This window comes from Bacillus rossius, chromosome 3, assembly GCF_032445375.1.
Source record: "Bacillus rossius redtenbacheri isolate Brsri chromosome 3, Brsri_v3, whole genome shotgun sequence".
NCBI classification, from domain to species: domain Eukaryota; kingdom Metazoa; phylum Arthropoda; class Insecta; order Phasmatodea; family Bacillidae; genus Bacillus; species Bacillus rossius.
The window spans coordinates 86,324,522-86,347,006 of record NC_086332.1 but is presented as its reverse complement, the minus strand read 5'-3'; the positions used below and the strand labels follow the sequence as shown (position 1 = coordinate 86,347,006).

Here is a 22,485-nt window from a genome sequence, read left to right as displayed (position 1 = left end):
TGTAGTCGCCTCGTCAAGGGATGTTTCCCTATTTTAGATAGTAGTTAGTCAGTCTGTGTTTTCCATGTAGAAATTTTTTATATTTTGGCTAGATTTTATTATTCTAAATTATGAGTGCTTCCGCGTCAAACGTGCCTGTTCGGTTCTGTTTGTCGCTCATCTCCCGGCGGGCCCACTCCTTGAGCGCTAGGAGCAACACCCTGTTTTGGTGAGTTTCGACAACCTTACTCTTCCCCGACCATCTCCGTTTTTGTTAGCATTTTTGCTCGTTTAGTGCCTGTCTGCGAAACAGGCCTAATCCTTTTCGATTGGGCTTGTTCACAGACAGGGTCCAAGAGCCTGGAGCTGACATGGCGTCCACAAGCTTTTACTCGTCCTCGGTGACCAAGGACTGCTACGGCGCCCTGGTAGCCCATCTATAGCAAAAATCCTCATCGTTTGCCAGCTATTTTCTAACATCATATCTCCAAATTATCTGCGAAACCTGCAGCATGCCAGTTAGGCTACTACTTAGACGATCCTGAGAGATTTGACAATTATTAACTACAGGACTTTGATTAAGCTATGTTCTAAGAATTAAATTTCTGGGATTGATTATTTTTATTTTTATTGTTTTACTGAAACAAAGAAAACATGTTCATAATATTTTGATTAAGGCCAGCCCTTATAGTAAATTTTATAGTACCCATGTATTGTTATTAAGATAATGTTTTGTGTACTCATCTTCCCTCACCTATAAATGACCAAACAAATATAAGCACAGATACAGACGAAATTTCACTTGTTATTTATGCATTTGAAACCGAAAGATCCACTCTGTAGCCAGGGAGTGTAACAAGAGAAGGGTGTTGTACCCTACCTGTCGTCGATGCCCATGACGTAGCCGATGGTGCGCCAGAAGTGCAGGAAGCCCGCCACGTGGTGCTCGGAGCCGACCAGCCCCAGGCGGGCGGGCTGCAGCGCGCTGAAGCCCATGAAGCCGAACTGCGTGAGCGCCATGTCCAGCTGCGAGATGTGGCCGAGGCTGGCGGCCGCCGCGCGCCGCCCCGCCGCGCAGTGCTTCGTGCGCACCGCCGCCAGGGACCGCTGCGTGCTGCAGGCACACACGCGCACAGCTAGGGTTGCCAACCGTCCCGTATTGTACGGGATTTCCCGTATTCTGTGACTAAAAGAATTATCCCGTACGTAGGCAGGACGGGACGTAATATTTCCCGTATCTTGTTTAAAGTTCAATTCACACACCTGCATAAAATTGAAAAAAGTATTTTCCCGCCTGCGTCGCACCACCTGTTATATGTATTGCGACATTGCGAGGCTCCGTTTACTCCGCAGTTCACCGGCCACCAAATAGTTCATGTTGACGCCGACAGGTGGAATCACTCGTCCGCGCTTAGTCTGTTATGTTTATGTTGATATTGTGTTGAATTGAAAACCGATAAAGTTATCTTTATTATCATATCTTTATATATTAAATTCATCACTCAAAACATTATTAGGCCAATACAAAAAAAAATAATATTTCAACCAGGTGCATAAATTATTTTTAGATACAAAAACTGCTAAAATAGCACCAATTTGCATCTAGAAATTCAAATTTTTCCGGGGGGCTATTAGGTGGGGTTCAGTGTCACTTATGGTCAGGGTGAAATAGTTGGTAACCCTAGCACACACACACACAAACACACACACACTAGTAGGTCTGCGGGTTAACCGCGGTGTTCTGCGCGCGCTACCGGGTGCTGATCACGAACCAGCCATGCGGCGTGTGCTTCGTTGTAATACGCGGGACTTGTGCGAGTCACTGGCGTCAAAGACAAGCAACCACTGAACATTTAATGTGAGCGGTAAATTATATTTTTTAATTTTTGTTTCAAGCATTTCTAAATCTCTGTGTTTTGTTCAATAATTATTATTGCATTTAAACATGGGGTGAATTTAATTTGTGTCGTCGGGTCGTTACCACAACGCCGAACGTACAATAACGCCGAATACCATAACGCCGAATTCCAAATTGACCGCAACGCCGACAGCTAGAAAACTGCTGTGTACCACAACGCCGAAAAATGTTGCTGCGGGGGGGGGGGGGGGGGGGGGGCACAGGAGCCAAATGAAAAACAACTGAATGAATTTGTGTGTGTTTCTTAAATGTATCTTAACGCCGAAATACCACAACCTAACCTAACCTAGGCTAGCCTTACCTAGCCTAACCTAACCTAACCTAACCTAACCTTTGTGGCAGTCCTGCAATGACATTTTTCGGCGTTAATGTATTTCGGCGTTGTGGTAATTCGGCGTTGTGGTACACAGCAGTTTTCTAGCTGTCGGCGTTGTAGTCAATTTGGCATTCGGCGTTATGGTTTTCGGCGTTATTGTACGTTCGGCGTTATTGTACGTTCGGCGTTGTGGTATTTCGGCGTTGTGGTGCGTCCCCTGTGTCGTCAATGTGGCAATAGGTACTTGTGTTTTGCTAGAGCCAAGTCATATAGATAGGTCTGACAATTTCCAATCCTTTGCCTTGACGTATCTCGTCGGCTTAGTGAAGCTCGCGGCGGCCTGCGAACTGACGAAGCTAGTGGTAATGGAACTCATTATTAACATTGTGTTAAATGGTAGATTCGTATATTATATTTATATTATTCCTAATTCCGTCTCAAGATTTGCAATATTCCCCCCCCCCCCCAATTACTATATTTTTCATTCATTTGGTTTCCAGATAAATGCCCAGTCTTTACAAATGCTTTTAAAATTTTCCACGTTTGTCAGTTAAGTGTATTGAGCCTGGTTGTAATGAAGGCTACAGCTTAAAACAGTAATTTTTTTATACTTACCAAACAACCAGATTAAATGAAAAATGGCAATCTTCAATAGCAGGAAAATTAAAAGTCGAAATATTAATTGTATTAAAAAGAATTACTGGATTAAATATTAATTTGAAAGAATGACATTGCTCGAAATTTAAAATTTATCGCAAACGAAATTTCTTGATTTAAATACTCAATTGGACTAACTACAAGTTATTGCTATACATTTAACCCCATAAAAAGCTCCGAAATAAATTTAAAAACATAAACTAAAACCGAAGTTTAAATCTAAACAGACAAAAAAAAATTCCCATTTTTATACGAAACTTCCATCCAACACAATGTTAATAATAGGTTCCGCTACTTCTAGCGCTTTTAGATCGCAGGCCGCCGCGAGCTTCACTGAGTGGACGGAGAATGAAGGTAAGTTGCCAGACCTGGCTATATGACCGTGCGTCAGACATGGCCCCACGCGTCCGCCAAGCATCTCGAAGCTTCTAAAACCTCCCACGCGTCCCTCTGCAGAGATCTATAACTTACATATTCTGCCCATGACTTATTTATTTATTTGAACACGAACAGTATTAAGGCACTGGACCAGTTAAAAATTTTTAGTGTTCTCAGAAAAAAATAAAAAATAAAAACTTAATATACACTGAAAATATTACAGAAATTATCAGAACATTGTTACATTGTTACAGAACATTGTTACAAAGTAATGTAAAGAAAATAAAATAAAAAACCATCAGAACTATTCCTTATAATATTATTTCTTAAAAAGTGTGTGCATGGAGTCCACGCACCACAGAAGTGAAACGTTTTGCTTATTAGGTATAGATATAATAAATTATTATCTTTTTAATTGAACAAGAGATAGTGATTCAGATTAGTAAGGAAGTGGGTATTATCTCCAATGAAAAAAAAAAAAACTGCATCACTGCTGCGTCATTTCTAACTCTCCCCTGTCGTCTCCCCTTCCAGCCGTTACAACTAAACCAGCATATAGCATGATACGCTACGTACCTATAAACCCCCCCCCCCCCTTTTTACCATTTCACATTTGACCGCTAGCGCATGCGCTGGCGTCGCCGCTGACGCACTTTCCTGCTCTACCGGTTCCCCCACCACGTACCTAACTATTCCTCTCATGAGATCGGAATTTTCGCAGCGCTCGAAAATTGCAGACCCCCCCCCCCCCCCCCCCCTTCAGCAAAAAAGTATCACTTCAAAAACTTTCGTGTACACAGTATATCGCATCTTCTGAAATACAGTTGGTCATAATTGGCTGGGTAGATCACACATTTCACTCGATGTCACTGTTAATATGACTAGGTAATTACTGTTTTTTTGTGTAAAGCATTTCAAGCATTAAAACCTATAGTATAGGCTATCAGTGAAATACCTCTGAAAAATTTCAAAATGGAAAAGTTTTTAAAGTTTTCCAGTAAAATTCCACTCATTATCTAATATTGTACAATTACATATTTACAGTATGACAATGGCTTACTGTTTGATAATATATTTGTAATAGTTAAGCTGATGTAAACATGTACACTGATTGTTAGTAAATGAAAAACAACTTACACTCGCTTTGGCCAAAACTAATAAATTATAAGTTTTTTTTATGCAAAACAGATTTTATACTTCAAATGCGTGCAGAAAAGGTACAGTAACAACATTGTACAGGTTTTGGCCAATATACATATAAAAAAATTACGACATGACTGACACGGTTGACAAATTTTTGAGGTTATAAAGTCTCTTAGCACTTCGAATCGACTGGTTTCAATGTAGTAAATATGAAATTCCGTGACTGGTACGAGGGCTGTTATTAAAGTAAGCTCTGTTTGGTCATTAAAATAATAACTTGTGAGAAAAAGTTTTTATTGAGTTTTAGTTTACTACATATTTACTTCACATTTGACATAATCGCCATTCATTTTAAAACCACTTTTCGTAACGCGGCCCCAGTTTCTTTAACTCCTCTGCATAGAAGTTCCACACCTGGGAATGGAACGGACGCCTTAGCCATAGGCATCATAACCTTCAAATACGCAATGCGTGTAGCCTAAGTGTAGGCGCTTAGTAAACGTTTCCGGAAAACGTTTAAGCAGTTTCGATACTAAGAATCTAGAAATGACACCTTTTATTTTTTGGGACGACTAGGGCGTATTTTGGTTTATTTAATGAAACGTGGATCAATAATTACAGTAAAAATTACAAAATTACGATTGCCAACTGGTTTAATTTCCAGGCGACGAACTTCAATGCAGAGAGGTTAAAGAAACTGGTGCAGCGTTGCGAAAAGTGCTTGGAACTAAATGGCTATCGTCTGAAAATATGAATTAGATATGTAGCAAACAAAAAAAACTAAATAACAACGTTTTTTTCCTTCAAAAATTTGTTATTTTTACTGACCAAATGGAACTTACTGTACAAGTAGACACCGTACATACATTTAAGATTGTAGGTAAAGCTTAGTTTGAAAAAAAACTACTTCTTAGGTTAAAATTATTTTAGCAAACTCATTTATCTTTGCTCACATCAGCTGATTAAAAAATTTTTTTGTGGCATATTGCTAGCCAAAGTAAGAGACATAGACAGAAAGACAAAGCTCAATCTAAATCATTAGGCTGAGCTGCATGCCAATGCTTCAAATTTTAAACCCAATTGATAGTTATACAAACCCTCCAAAGCCTAGTTTATGTATCATGAACTATTTTTATTATGTTATTATGTTATATGAAATAACTGAACCATCAGACTTAGTTATGTATTAAAAGTTTTTACAGTAATTAGAAATGGAAAAAAAATCATTTTTGCTTAAATTACAATTTGTATAGTGTAATATTTATATAAATATATATTAGGGTGATGCTTAAAAGACCAAAAAAAAATTATTTTTATTTTTGCTGTAGTTCACCCTACCATTTTGTTCTACCTGATGAGAGAAACAAAATATATTTTTTTTCAATTTTTTTGGACAATTTTTAGGGGTTGCTACCAAGCTTTGAAGTTATAAAAAATATTGCAAAATTAAAATTTTTCAAAAAAATTTTTTTTTGTAGGGAATTAATATTTTTTTATTACAACCTAGCTGTTTGTGGTTGTTCAGTATAAAAATGTTATTAAAACCTAATTTAAATGCTAAAATTATCTCTATTTGGTTTTTAATTACATAATAAAATAACTGGTAAATGGTAAAAAAACACAATTTGGCAAATAATTATTTTTATTTTCATTTCCTTACAAATAGATATCAAACATGGTCTTGTAATACTGTGATAAAGTTTCTGAAATTATATATACATACAGTATAAATTTTTGTTTTAATGTAATGATGCAATAAAAATACGTACAGACACAGAGTCTTTTAAAAACTATTCAAATCAAACCTAACCAACTGCTATAGTCCACTAGGCAGACAACAATGTGGATTTTTTGTAGTCTGGATACTTCTGCCTGAATGATTTTACAAGTAATAAAATGTACTGTTTCTGGTCTTCATTAAGAGTAAGAATTTTATTATATTCTTGTATAAGGGACACTCCTCTCTCTGCAGTATCATTTACTACCTTGAATGACTTCACTATTTCTTTCATATTGACATATTCTTCGTCTTTATTCCAATCTTCAACTTTTTTCCCAATAAACTTTGAATCGATTCCGGCGATGGAAAAGAATCGTTTTGTATTACTGCTGACAAAATCCTCCAGCCCTTTCTTATTAATAGTGTCCAGGTCAACAGTGATGCGCTTTGGAGAGAATTCAGCTCCTTCTTTATTCAATGCTTCCACCATTTTTTTCTTTGTTGCATTTGCAACGTTATCATCAAAAAAAGATAGAGCAATCAGTTCTTCAGAAATGTACCATAAATGGCCACAAATTTTGTTCAATGCCTTTTTTGCTAAAACACTGTTGACTTCCTCATATTTCTTCAGCTCTTTAAGGAGCTCTAAATCGTTTCTTGGTGCCGAACATGCTGATGGAACTTGGAACCAAAACTTTATGTAAATAATGACTGAGAACATACAGATCTCAAGCAATCCTTTTTTCTTCGAGCTTCGTCAATTTAAATTGTTCTCTAAATAAGAATATTTTCAGAGAATAAATTGATTTGGCCATCCATCGAGCACGGTGAAGACCTGCAGGCTTCTTAAATGATACACCTTTTTCTGGAGCTCCTCCTAGAAATATTATGCTTAGCTGCAACAGTTCTTTGTAGTCATCTCTTGGCTGATATTCACTTAGTTGTTTTTGAGAAAAGGCAATTATTTCATCTTTAAGATTCTTTATCCTGCCCATAGATTCTACATCATTTTCAATTGTTAGATATTCTTCTTTATTGAGCGATGACCAACATTTCTGGAATCTCTTGAATAACAAATTATCTGGCCCTGAAGAAGGTCTTAATTGGTTTTGTACGATGGATTCGAGCATTATTTCCATAATATGGTGCCTACATGGTAGCCAAAGCATTTCTTTATCAATTTTATGTTCAAGTAAAATACAAGCCCCTTTGCGTGATCCAGTATTAGATGCAGTTGTATCAAAACACATACTCTTCACTTTATCAATTATACCCCAGGAAACGAGAGAGTCATAAACTGCTGATGCTATTTTTTCACCCTCTCCAGATTCAAGTTTTGGTATGCAAAGGAGCTGATCCACTCCTTTCCCTGAAACTAAAACTGGAAGACGATCGACTACTTCCTGTCCTGTAATATCTTCTAACATTTTCCCATCCCAGTGCACAGTTAAAGGTACAGCAGCTGAAAACTCCTTTTTTATATATTCTGCTATGCTCGGTCTGCATTCAACTCGCTGGCGGCGTATAGAAGAAAAATTTAGATTATATTTTGCAGGATCACATCCCAGCCGATTTAAAGTGGATGTAAGGACAAGAGCTGCTTTGCGATCATTTATTTTTGCAACATCCAAGCTTGTAGTCAATTCTCTGTTAAGCAGCTTTTTTCTTCCTCTTTTCTTTAGTCCTATGTTTTGTATTTCTCCAGATTTAGATGTTGAAGGCCCCTCAAAGTCACTGTCGTAATCATGTGAGGATTCATCATCGGAAAAAATGCTAGGAATTTCTGATTTACACGTGATTGCCTTAATACTGTCACTTTCTTTTGCCTTGAGCACCTCCATTCGAGCCTTTTTACGCGCTTGCTCTTCTTCCTTCTTGGATAGTTTCTTGTCAATGCCACCTATTTTCCCTGGACGTCCTTTTTCACGCTGCAACACTAAAAAGTCTCTATCTTCTTGAATTTGAATCATTTCCAGTGCCTTTGCATGCGCTACATCAAATAAGTAATCTAAATTGTAATTCCATGTTTCTTCTTTTAGTCTTAATACTGCTGATCTTTTAGATTTGTTCTCTTTATTTTTCTTCAGATTCTGCCACTCTTTGAATAACTTTTCTACTTTATCAACAACATGTATTTGCTGTCTGGTAGGTATCCTAGCCTTATTCCAAACGGCTAGCAAATCTTTAGAGGTCGAATAAGCAGCTTCACGAATCTTTTGCTTTACTTGTTCTTTATAATAAAAAAATACGGACAGTACTTCCCGTTTAGATGGAAGTTTGGTATTAATGAACGTTTCAGACATCTGCCCGACCAACCATATTTCTGTCTTTTTCCTTGTAGAAATTGCAGAAGAGTTTTTACTATGTGCCATGGTAAATACTAATAGTTATAAAATTAGTAACCATAAATTATATGACTTTTCAGTTTAAATTCATAAATTTGCAGCCTACATAGATAAAAACTTTTCAAGTAAATAATATTTTTTAGTTTGTTGTGTAATTATTTGGTTTACTATTTGAACAATGAATACAAAAACACTTACTATGAATTCACCAACCAAAATCACTTTCAATAACCAACTTTAACCACACTCACAATCATAATTACTTTTAAAAACACTCTGGATAAGCTACATGAACAACTGCACAGATCAGACAAGCACAGTGCCCAGACAGGTACTGACAGGCAACTCACACATGACCTCGGCTGTGGGTTGGTTGGAGGGGTGTAAAGGGGGGGGGGGTTGTGGAGGGGGGAGGGGGGAGGGGTGAGGTTGCTTGGAGGGGAGTCCCAGCACGACAATGTTCCCTTTAATGTGTAAAGTGGTGGTTGGTTGCTTAAGTATTTTAAAATTACTTATTTCCTTATATTAAAAGTTCATGTGCTGCAATATTGGTAATTTTATAAACTTTAAATGCTGGTAGCGACCCCTAAATTCGCTTTAAATACAGCCAAAAAAAATTCTAGACCATTTTACATGTGGGAGAATAAAATGAGAGGGTGAACCATTAATTTTTTTAACCTTCATTTTTAAGCATCACCCTAATATATATATAAAAATATTCCGTTGATGGGCTATGAAACCAATTAAAAAAAAACAACATATGATTCGGAGGCGCACACTTTGCCAATACACTACCAAAACACAATATAAAGTGCATAGAGATTGTGGGTAATCACTGTGGTAATGCCAAATTTCTAACGTATTTTTAAAGTTGCGATTACTATTTTCTATGATTTTTTTTGACGTGACAACGTCTAATAAATCGATGAACGCCGGCTGCACGCACGAAAAAGTGTCCCACTACGGATGTCCCACTACGGATGTGTCGTATTCGCTCATTGTACGCATGCGTGGCATCTCTCTTCCACTCGATTGGAACGACCATCGATTTGACTTTTCAATCATATTTTCGTCGTTTGAATTATTTATATTATGTAATTTAACGATTGTGGGGTGGGCGGGGGTGGGCGGGTGATGGCGGGTGACGGCGGGGGGACGGCGGGGGACGGCGGGGGACGGCGGGAGACGGCGGGGGACGGCGGGGGACGGCGGGGGACGGCGGGGGACGGCGGGGAACGGCGAGGGACGGCGGGGGACGGCGGGGGACGGCGGGGGACGGCGGGGAACGGCGGGGGACGGCGGGTGACGGCGGGGGACGGCGGGGGACGGCGGGGGACGGCGGGGGACGGCGGGGGACGGCGGGGGACGGCGGGGAACGGCGGGGAACGGCGGGAGACGGCGCCTCACCTGGAGTCGCCGCGCGCGGGGTCGCCGCCGTACCACCGCAGCATGTGCGACAGCGTGGACAGGTAGCGCCGGAAGGCGGCGGCGGGCTCCGAGGAGCGCTCAGTCAGCACCAGCACGCGCAGGATGCTGGGCACCGCCAGGATGGCGAGCAGCCCGCTCAGCTTCGACACGAACATGGCGTAGTAGTTCTGCTGGAAGTACTGCTTGCCCCTGCGACACCCGCCCGCCCGTGCGCCGAGCGGATTCACATTCAGGGTCGAGGCAAGGCCAAATAGGATACCGACTTTTCTAATACAATTTCACTACATTAAATGTGGTTCAAAAAGTCCTACTATCTATAGCCATGCACTGAATTAATACTTAAGTCAGTTTTGTAAACTATGATAAGAAACTTGGGGGAAATCTGAAAATTATTCAGGTTTCAGTGTGGGGGGGGGGGGGGTGCATGCCGCTATGCCCCCCCCCTCCTTTTTCTATCTGGATCCGACAGTGCGTGCACCCAGCTTACCCACACAGTGAATATAGACACAGAGCGAGTTTAAGTTTCTGCACACCATGACACTATATATAATATATATACAATTTTAAAAATATATGTATCAACTAACAAAACATTTCACACCCTCTGCCTTTTTATCTTATACTAGTTATGAACTTACTAGCCCAAATATGAAAAACAAGGGAAATTACAAGTTTCTGTCAATTATATTCTTAATGGGGGTGTTTTCTAGTGAAATGCGAATGCACACCACCCAAAACATTTTTGCCTCACGAGTATTTCCATGCATCTCACGTTTTCAACAGTTCACTGTCAACTGAATGATAACACATTTTATGACGCTAAAACACACACTTTACTGTACAAAACCTAACCAAAACAAATACAGAAATTTGTCAATCTTACATTATCATACTTGCTAGTTTACTAAGAGATGTATTTTTTTTCCTATAGTTTGTTTTGGAATCATGAGTTTTTCAGCTCTTAATTTACAGGTTGAGTTGCCTCACCATATACTCGGTTACATGAAAAAAAAAAGTTGGTTACTACAAGGTTTTTATGTTTATATCCTTGAGTAAGGAAAGCCAAATGGTTCTGTTCCATTTATATGGTACGTGAATAATCATGGTCCACATTATGGTATACCACTGTAACAAAGTAAGAAATATGGTACAAATTATGGTGCGTCTTGATGTTTTAGCACTTTACACCAGAATTATTTTTGTCGTCTGCAGTCGGTGGGTAGTTTAACGTCTGCTGGTGGTGGCCATCTTTGTTCCGAAGCTTGAATGCAGGTGGCACCAGTGGTATATATTTGTACAAAATTCTTGCAGTGGATTGGGCTAGACCCAAGGAACGCCAGCATTATGAGGTTGACAGACAAGAAAGTTAGTCACTGGGCTAACAGATCAGCTATAGAATAAAGAAATAAATAAGTAATATATGCTTACGAAGTATGCTTTTGAAGTACTGTAGCACTTGTGATGTATGGTAGGGAGTGCAACACGTAACTTATAAAAACTAGTTTCTCAGAGGGCGCCATATTTAATTACAGTGCAGGCATCCAGAGGGTGACACAGTCAGGTCATCTTGAAAGGTCGTAAAATCTGCTAGAAAGCGCCACTTTTAAATTTCAAAAATTAGTTGGCAGAAAGCACCACCTTCTTTAATGCAAAGATCGTCTGCTATGAAGCGCCACCTTAGACTGGATTTTAGTTTGCTAGGAGGAGTTCTGAATTAAATCCACGAAGCACATAAGGAAAGCCTTTAATTTCCTACATCCCCCACCCCACCTTTGAACACACTGCCATCGAGACATTTACTAGACTGAGAATTAAATAAAGTATATGTATAATAATAACACGACTTGTATTTTTTAATATGAAGGAATAATAGCATCACCTGCTAGAGGGTGTTGCAGCCATCTTTGTTTTCAGTACTAGCTACTAGGAGCACCAGTTTTATGTAGTGCGCACATCGTCTGCTAGAGGGCGATGCTGCTATTTTTGGTTTCAGTACTTGCTACTAGACGCACTAGTGTCACATAGTGCACACATTATCTGCTAAAGGGTGCTGCTGACATATTGGTTTATTTTTTATCCACTAGAGAGCAGAAGTATTTATTACCATACTTCAGAAGATTGTGATGAAGCACTGAAACCAAAACTATGGAAACGACACATTAAAATAAATTATTCTGATGAAGTTTATGATGATCACTGGGACGATGAAGATAGTGACTTTGAGGCTGGTTTTAAAATGGGGCTTCATAAATCTTAAAAGTATTAATAATAAAAATGTAAGTAAGATTACAGCAGCAGAAGATATTGAATAAACGACACGGGAAGATCCTAATATATTGGTCGATCGTCTTAGACTGCTGGCCTCGCATAGTGTAGGAAACTATTCACACATCAACGAAGTAGTTTCCATAATTAAAGATCTGAGAGAAGCTGACTACATACAATAATAACTTCTTTTATCTGCACATGTATAAAAATTAAAAATATTTTTTTTTATATATTTCAAAAATAATTGTGTTATTTCTCGAAATTTGATTACTAAAACCGAGTTCTCCTCATAAAACTTCTAACTTAAATATGTAAATATCGTCACCAATGACTAAGAAAATGGAGAGTACCAATAAAGCCATTCCAATCATCGAGGCTAGTTAGAACAAAATGAAATTCAAATCATTTGCAACAAGTCTGGCATTGAACACGAACTGTTTAAAATTCTTGCCGAGTATTGAAGAAAAATGCCTCTTGGCTACTTATTGGATGTGTTTGACCACCTACTGAATGTGCCTGGCTACCAATTGAATGTGGCTGGCCACCTACTGAATATGCATTCCTGACCACTGAACAGATGTGTCTAGCTTACATCAATATGTGGCATGTAAACGATTACATGGCTGACCACCCACTGGATGTATCTGGCCACTAAATAGACATGTCTAACCACCAACTGGATGTGCCTTGATCCCTCCTGGACGTGTGTTCCTGGCCACTGAATATACATGTAGAACAGCACTGAAAATGACTTTGTTTGCCTTCTAAGAAGGCTGTGTATATCGAGAAACGCTTGTAATTTACATGTTTTTTGTTCTTGTAGAAATTATGTAATACATTTTTTATTTATAAAACATTGTGGTTTTTATTTCTAGAACCTGTCGTTTTTACAGTATTTTTTTTACCTAAAATAAATATTTTTGTATTGATCAAGAGTCGAACTCAGGAGATTGAATCAACCAGTAAATAAATTTCTGAATTTATTTTATGAAATATGGAATTTTTCCCTATTTGCCAGCTAAAAAATTATACATTTTCAAGATGGCTTCCAAATGCCAAGATGGAGGATGCCACAGTAATAAATAAATACTGCGCTCTAGCGGGTAAAAATTAAACTAATATGGTGGCAGCACACATAAGCAGATGTTAACATATGTCGGCAGTGACCTTTAGCAGACACAAAAACAAGATAGCTGCCATGATCTCATACTGGCTTATGTAATATCTGTCTTGGTATATGTGGTGGGAAGTCAGTCTGCTTGTGGCTTCCGTGTTGGAAGGATACGTCGCAAATTTTAAACTATTATTTAATTTATTATTTAATTGTTTTATGACTTTAAAATTTTTTCGTTAAGATCAGATAATAATTACGGATTTACATATGGCGAACAATTTACAAAATGGCGGGATTTTAATATTAAAATTTTATTAATTAAATATGTATTATTTTTCAAATTTTCCATTAAATTTTGAGAATATTTACGGATTTTCAATATGGCGGCTATTACTAAAATTTAAATGTTCTATAATCCAAGATAATGGGCCTAACGAAAAGTACATCGATGATGTCATACACATTCAATATGGCGAGAGTAACGAAAATTCGAATGTTCTAGAATGATAGATGGCGGGCGTAACGGAAAGTGCAACCATGACGACCGAAGTCAAGTTCAAGGTCAAAGCTCACTTCCAGAGGGTTATTGGAGGCTTGCCCATGGGGAATTGAAGCCTCAATGGAGATATTAATGACTGTCTTTAAGTCTTTCGCAGGTTCGGCATTTACATACTACTTTTAGACAATACATAAAAAATTAAAGAAAAATAGGAATGGATTCTAAAGTGTACATGGTAGGGAAGTTTTATTTTTCTTATTTAAACCCCAGGTTTTTCAACCCTCGCAGTCATGGTTTGTATTATAAAAAATGTTTTAGATAAACATTTTAGTAAAAATTATAAGATTTACAAACAATGTAAACGGATTCGTTGGTATGCATACTAAGGGAGTTATTTCTTTTGGTATTTTAAACCCTCTTCATCCAGCCTTTGCAGCAATAGTTGGTTGTATAAAAAAATTGTTCCAGACAAAAGTTTTAGATAATATTTATAAGGTTTGCAATCTATTTGAACGGATTTGATAGTGTACCTACTAAGGGAACCATGCATTTTTTTGTCATTCAACACCTGTTTATTTCATACCACGCAGAAATGATTGGTCGTATAAAAAATTATTTTCAACGTAAGTTATAGATAATAATTTTAATTTTAACAAAAAATGAGAACGGATTTAATAGTGTACATGATACGAAAATTATGAATTTTATAAAATTCTACCGCTGTTTTTTTAACCTACTGCAACAATAAATCTTCTTATCAAAAATCGGATTTAATAGTGTACATGATACGAAAATTATGAATTTTATAAAATTCTACCGGTTTTTTTTAACCTACTGCAACAATAAATCGTCTTTTCAAAATTGTTTCAGACATAAGTTTTATAACAAAATTGTACGGTTTACAAACAAATTGAACAGATGCGATAATGTAATTAATAAGGTAGTTATGATTTTCTTTTTGTATTTTAACCACTTGTATCCTTCTTTGCAGCAATGGTTAGTTGTATCAAAAATTGTTTCAGACAAAGGTTTTAGATAATATTTATAATATTTACAAACAGTTTGAACGGATTTGATAGTATACCTTTTAAGGAAGTTATGGATTTTTGTTTAATTATAGCATACTTTTTTTTCAACCCCTTGCAGCATAGGTAGTAGGCCTACATCTTATCAAAAATTGTTTCAGATAAAAGTTTTAGATAATAATTATAAGATAATAAACAATTTGGACTGATTGGATGGTGTGCCTACGAAGGAGCTATATTTTTTATTGGCCTTGCAATTATGGTTGGTCGTATGAAAAATTTATTTCGACAAAAATATTTGGGCAAATACTACTATAAGATTTAATGCGTTCAAACGAATGTGATATTCGTTTTATTATGGTCGGATATTAACAATTAACGAACTCAGCAGAGATATTTCCATTTATATATTTTATGTATCAGGTTGAAAGTGATTTTTAAAAATTACGGCAGTTATCTTGTTTATATATATATGGACCATGAAACGAAACACTATATAAGAATTTTTCGGAAGTAGCATCATGGTAACGGCTACAATAGGTAGTATATCTTTGAAGTCTACCTAAAAGAGAGCATAGTATACATATGTAGCAATTAGAACTGGTGCTGGGGAAGAATATATTTTACTTCTTGATTTACATTCCATAGGTAACATTGTTAATCTCCAACTTTGTCAATTTGTACATGGCTATGTATAAGTTATAAACTCTTAGCATTCAATTAGTTAATTTATAACTTACAGGTTAAATTTGTCGCTGTCAAACCAGGGCGGCAACTCTAGCCTCGTCGCAGTGTCCACAGGAACTTGCGCGCCATCTGTGACGAGGAGAGTGAACTGCTGTTCCACCGACAGCAAGTAGCAGCTCTTGTCTGAAAAAAAAACTCTTTCTCATGAACACGAAGTTTTTTCCTTCTCAAACACCCTAAACAAACACATAACAATAATAATAACTAAAACAAAGTAAATTATTTTAAAAGAGAATTTGTTTTACAAGATGTTCATAAAAGAATGTCCCAGTTTCAATGGTATATTGTAACAGTTTAATTTAGACTATTTACAACAAATCATACATCAAATTGAAGATAAACTAACTTAGTTTTTCTTACGAATGTGCAATATGTGCACCTTTAGTTATACAACACACATCCAACCTAAAGTAGAATTATTCATACACTTTTGTTAACACGTCCGGAGTAATGGAAGCAACGGCCTCTTCAAATCTGGAGCATTTTGGGGGAGCTCTTTGATATTCTACAAGTTCATGATGATGTTCTGACCCTCAGATACGAACTTAAGAAAAGTTGACTCATCGCTGAACACCACACGATCAAGAAAGTCATCTTCCCGCTCAAACACTTGAAGTGCAAAGTTAAAACGTACACCATGGACATCTGGCTTTAAAGCTTGAAGCAACAGTAACCTGTATTAACGCATGTGTAAACGTGTTCTTAAAACCTTCCACACGGTCGGTCATCTTTGGCAACTGAAGTTCAAGACGCTGTTTTTTTTAAAACAGATAGACTTTCCAGTAGAAACATTATTAAAATTGTTTAGTAATGCTTTTGTTATATTCCTAGAGTAAAATGCTATATAAACTAATTATATTTAATAATCATATATTCCTTCTTTGTTGTTTTATTTCAGTTTGTAAAATAGCTTTTTGTTGGCTTTGTATTACGTTAAAATATTTTTAACAGTACCTACATAATTTTTTTTTTTAATTAGTGAAGGTTAAACTTTAAAAATTCCATAAATGTGTACAAGTCTGAAGAAGACCTGCACTGTGCCATTTGCTAAAAGTCTGCAATCTGTACAGCCCTAAACAGTTATAATAGTAGGGCTACTAAGCCAAAGACATACGAATAATGTATAAAATATGCTTTATAGTTGTAAAAATCTTTGCATAAAAATCTCTGGGCTTACATACTTCAAACTACTACACTGCGCTACAGTTTTTTTTTTTGTCACAAGTCACATCAACTGAATTTGCTTTGATCAGCTGGATATATGTGTACGAATAATTCTTCTTTCCGAATATTTCCATCAATACTAAAAAAATAATGTTTGAAATATAATATGTAATATAATTTTTATAAAATGTTTGTTTGTTTTATATAAAGATGGCGGACACGGACATCACGCTCCGGAACCGGCCGCCGGAGGAACCAATATGTAGCTACTACTCGTGTTAAAATATTTACCCATGCGGATCGGGTAGCACAGGTAGTTTATATATAAATATAAAAAAATATTTATATATACTATCTCTAAAACATTAACCTATTTATTTTTAACGAAAACACCTGATTATACAATGCACATCGACACAACACTTCCGTGACTGCCTTAAAGTAAAGTATTTTTGCCAAGTATTCCCCTTGCCGCATATTTTACGGAGCCGGTTACATAATTTTTTAGTACCTAAGAAACTATTTATAATGAAAAAATTGGGTGGTCTCTACTAACTGTTTTATAATCCTCCCAAAATCATTTGTCTGATACTTTCAAATATCTTTGATACTTAATTATTACAAAATATTTAATGACAACGACAAAACAGTCTTTTTTCCAGTGACAACAAATACTCCAACTAATAATTTAATGTGTTGGAAAGTATCGCACGCAATAAAATTAAAAGTTTAAGTGGCTATTTGTGAGCGCCAAGTTCTTTAACGAATATAAAATGTAATTCGCAAAGTATACAAGTGCGTCAACCTGCATTGCCATGCTTTGTGCAAATACGTTCAACTTGGGAAACTATTGATGTCTGTAGTTCTTGCACAGATCTTCAGACATTTTGCGGGTGTTTTACTTTTTTCTGGATCAAGATAAGGCCTAATGGAGGGACTACGCGATACCGCGTCGGCGCATGTCCAGCAAGCATGCGTGGGTTCTTGCCCAATGCAGTAGGGCCGACTTACACGATGTGAAACACTGCCTTATCGTACCGCGCTGTAAGAACACTTTCTTTACAAAACACGCGTGGTTTACTACGACAAACAGATGCAGGATTCGAAAGGGGGGACCGCGGAAATTTCCGATTGGGGGGAGGGGGAGAGCGAGAGTTTTGCACGTGGGGTTAACCGAAAAGTCATTTCTGGATACCGTGCTTGTACGAAGTATACTGACCATATTTTGGCCTACATGCACGCAATTAGCAGAAAGTTTTCCATAAGATAGTTTTAACATAAAACCCGTTTCAAAGTCACTCTTTTGGAAGTACAGACAGGCTCCTCAGTGAGGGGCTTCTTAATTACCCCGGGCCCGGGCACCTACTGGACGTGCCTGACCACCGAATACATGCCTGAACTCCAATTGGTCGTGCCTTTACAACCGAATGGCCTTCATAGGCAAATTGAGTATCAATAACTAACATAATTTCCTATGTTTCAGATTATTTATGACAACAGCCTGGGGCTATCCACCGCATCAACTGGCTTAGCCTGTCTTTGACTGAACTATTAAGGAGCGCAATAGTTCGGCCCCTAAGGCGGCCAGTAGAGTACTAACCCATGCAAATTCCTTTTTACGTTCACAAACACGACCACACGATTATATGCCTGAGCGAGTGTCGGCCTGAACTTCCTGTTACATGCACATATGAGCTGACTACTCATGCATGTTCTGTGTTACCAGGGGTTCGTAGGAGCGGCTCGCACAGCTTTACACTACACGCCACACCCGAGTTTAACTAGGTCACTTGAAATTACAGCACACCGACAAGCCTCTATTGCACACCAACACGACACTACATCACGCCAGTTAGCCGATCTAGCTGGTGGGGAGCTTCTCTCCCCCGCCGATGACAGGAACACGTAACTTTTTATAGCATTACACAACATACCAGCGCACACACAGGCCCGTGTGCCAAACTTACCCACAAGACACGCGCCCCGCCCGTTGATCCAAGTGATTTTACAAAAGTGTGGGGTGCAGCTAAATTAACACCCACTAAGTGAGTTATAGAAACTTCGGTTTCTGGTCTCGCACACACTAACTGCACCGGCTGGGAATATGATGGATCGGCGGCGGTCGTGCCTTGATGCTGACTGGACATGCCTAGCTGATAACTGGTCACGTCGGCCACAAACTCAATGAACCTGGCTACTGAATAGAAAGGCTTAACTTCCAACTGGATATGTCTTGTCACCTACTGAATGTGCTTTTCTGACCACTGAATATACGTGTCTGGCCACCGACTGGATGTTCCTGGCCACTAACTGATCGTGTTGGCCTGACCTCAATCTGGAAGTGCCTAACCACCAACTGGACGTGTCTAGCCAACAGCCTGAATATGGTTGTATACTAAATACATGCCTGACAACTGAATATACATCTGGCTGGCAACTGGGCGCGTCTTGACACCTACTGAATGTGCCTAACCTGGATGTACCTGGCCGTCTATTACGTGCCTGGCTACTGAATAGACATGCCTGGTTAATCATCTGTTATGTATAACTGACTCTAAAACACATGTCAAGGCATGCAAAGAACTATCTTCGCCTTCTAAGAAGATTGTAGAAATCGAGAAATGCTAGTAATTTACCTGTTTGTATTTGTAGAATTTATGTAATAAATTTTATGTTTGTAAAATAACTTGTGTTTTATTTTGCGAACCTGTCACTTTTGTGGTATTTTTACATAAATTACCTTTTTGCATTGACCAAGGATCGAACTAAGGACAGGCATCTATCGTTTTAATCATTATATCAGCGAGTGATTTTGTTAATGAATTTTGGAATTTTCCCCGAATTTCTGGCTACATAATTACAGATTTCCAAGATGGCAGACATAAAGACTTACTGAAGGCTGGTTTATGTGGAACTTAGCTACTTTTAGGATTTTGAACATGATTTATTAAATAAATATTTTTTACATAAATTTAAAATATTGGCACCAGTCAAGGATCGAACCAAGGACAGGAACTAATCGAATCAATCAGTATATTAATGAGTGATTTTTTTGATGAATTTTGAACTTTTTCCCGAATTTCTAGATTTATTATTACGAATTTTCAAGATGGCGGACATAAGGGCTTACTGAAGGCTGGTAGACTAGGAGCCTATACTGATTTAGAATTATGAACATGATATATCGATATTATTATTTTTACATAAAATTAAAATTTATTGTATCATCCAGGGATCGAAACATGGACAGGAGTTGATCTAATCAATCAGTAAATGAATGAGTGATTTTTTTGATGATTTTCGGATTTTTTTCCCGAATTTATAGCTAAATAATTATGAATTACCAAAATGGCGGCACCGCAGTAATAATAAATAATTACTGCACTCTAGCAGGTAAAGATTAAACTAACAAGATAATAGTACATTCTATCATACGAAAACAAGATAGCGGACAAGGTCTCATATAGCTGGTGATGTATAATACCCTGGCATTAGTGGTTGGAGGTCAGTCTGCCTGCGGCTTCCAAGGAGGTAGGATCTGTTGTCTTTTATTTTTTATTTTTGACCTCACTGGATTATAACCGAGGATGTAAGTGTGTGTTTTAAATAATATTTAATTAAATTATGATAGATTAATTTTCTTTATAAATTTTTACATTTTTTCCGATTTTATAGCATAAAAACTATGGTTTTTCAAGATGGCGGAGCATAACGAAAACTGCAACAATCTAGAATCTCAGATGGTGTCCATAACGACACGCGCAACGATTATGTCATACACATCCAAGATCGTGGGCATAACGAAATTTGCAACATTTCTAGAATCTAAGATGGCGACCATAATGAAATGTGCTACGGTGTTTTTAAATAATATTTGATTAAATTTGGATTAATTTGTTTTAGTAAATTTTAGAATTTTTTTCATTAAAATCAGATAATTACTACACGTTTTCAATATGGTGGACATATCGGCCTATAGGATGCTGGTTGGCTAGGAAACTAAGATTCTTTTAGGACTTCCCACCATATTTTATTGAATAAGAGATTTTTTTTTACATAAAACTAAACATTTTTCATCGCCCAGGGATCGAATCAAGGATAGGAATTAATCGAATAAATAGGAATATTAATTGCAAATTTATTGAATGAATATTGGACTTTTTTCCAAAATAGCTAAATAATTACGAATTTTCGAGATGGCGCCCAAATTTCAAGATGGCGGGTGCCACAGTAATAATAAATTATTACTGCACTCTAGCGGGTAAAAATTGAACTAATATAATATTATGGTAACACATTCTAGCAGATGACATGTGTACTACATGACACTAGCACTCCTTGTATCGATTATTGAAAACAAGATGGAGACAGCACTCTAGAAGATGCCATGTGTGTTAACTAGCACTCCTGGTAGCAAGTACTGAAAACAAAATGGCGGTTCTGTCTCGAACAGATGATGCTATTATTCCTTCAAATTAAAAAAAAATACAAGTGAATATGTATGCTATTTTTATATACCTTATTTAATTCTCAGTTGGTAAATGTCTCGATGGCCGTGCGGTTAAAGGCGTAAGTTTTCCAACTTAAAGGTCAGAGCTGCGTTGGTTAAAATCACAGTGCTTCCAATGTATTTTGTAAAAAAAAAAAATTAATATGGTGATAAGGACCATAATAGCTCTGGTAGGTAATGGAACATCGACCTTATGTGATGTTTCATAGCGATGATGGCGCTCTCTAAAAGTAAACAGCAGAAACAATGATGTCGGTATCCAAGATGGCGGCCTCTATCGGAATAGAAAAATCCAAGATGGTGGATGTGTCGTCATCCAAGATGGCGTCCTCCAGCAGACGAAATAAAATGGCGGACATTGTGTCAGAATCTAAAAAAATGACTGTGAAATAAAATCCAAGATGATGATCATGTTATTAGAATTCAAGATGGCGGCCGTAACGAAAATTGCAACGTTCTATATTCCAAGATGGCAGCTGTAACGAAAAGTGCAACGGTGACGTCATACACGTCCAAGATGGCGGGCGTAATGAAAAGTGCAGCATTAGTGAGGGGGGCGCTCTATTTAAAGATGGCGGATCCAAGGTCGTCACAGTCAAAGGTCAAAGTCAAAGCTATCCAAGATGGCCGCCGAAAGTCAATACTGTACTTTGGCTTTGCGAACCCATCCCAATCCACACCCAGAACCCAGGCGCAGGACATACTATTGTACACCAATGTTAAATATATTTTTTCTTAAGAATTAAGGCTAGAGCCAATCAGAGCCCAGTGGAATGTGTTGGCGCTAAGTAATGTTTCGTTGGGGAAGCAGGTTATGATGTAGTTCAAAAGGAGTAGGAAATACGAAATTACTAGCATAATGTTGTTAAATAATAAAATACTACAAAACATTGCACGTCAATTTAAAAAAAAGAAGCTCTAATTAGAAAATTTATTTTGTTTTAAGATTTCGGAAATTGATTATTCTGATGTGTTTCTGGTATTATACACGTATATTAATATGTATTTACGATTCATGAATATATTCTCTTACTGCAAAGCCATTTTTGGTAGCTTGGAATGGATGTATGGATTAGCATTACCTACATGACCTAGTATTTATATATTAAAGTTAAATATCCCCGATTCTGAATTGTGTACGGATTCTAGGTTACGAGTTGATATGTTGCAATTTTTAAAGTTCAATCGAAGCCATGTACCTGGTTTTTCAAGTAGGTAGGTAATTGACCAATTTCACCATGAATAAAATTGTTACGTTATATTATGAATTCACA

The 22,485-nt window shown here is 37.4% G+C and overlaps 1 protein-coding gene across 3 annotated transcripts in view; it reads right to left on the bottom strand.

Annotated features, from left to right (window-relative positions):
- Window positions 1-22,485, bottom strand: part of LOC134531005 (uncharacterized) — a 153,726-nt gene that overhangs the window by 32,978 nt on the left and 98,263 nt on the right. For all 3 annotated transcript variants that reach the window (XM_063366432.1, XM_063366431.1, XM_063366433.1), the window contains exons 2-4: window positions 15,531-15,660; window positions 9,864-10,073; window positions 860-1,093 (exon numbers count right to left, since the gene is read on the bottom strand). In XM_063366432.1, coding sequence (XP_063222502.1) covers window positions 860-1,093; window positions 9,864-10,073; window positions 15,531-15,660 — 574 coding nt within the window. The remainder of the gene's footprint in view (window positions 1-859; window positions 1,094-9,863; window positions 10,074-15,530; window positions 15,661-22,485) is intronic.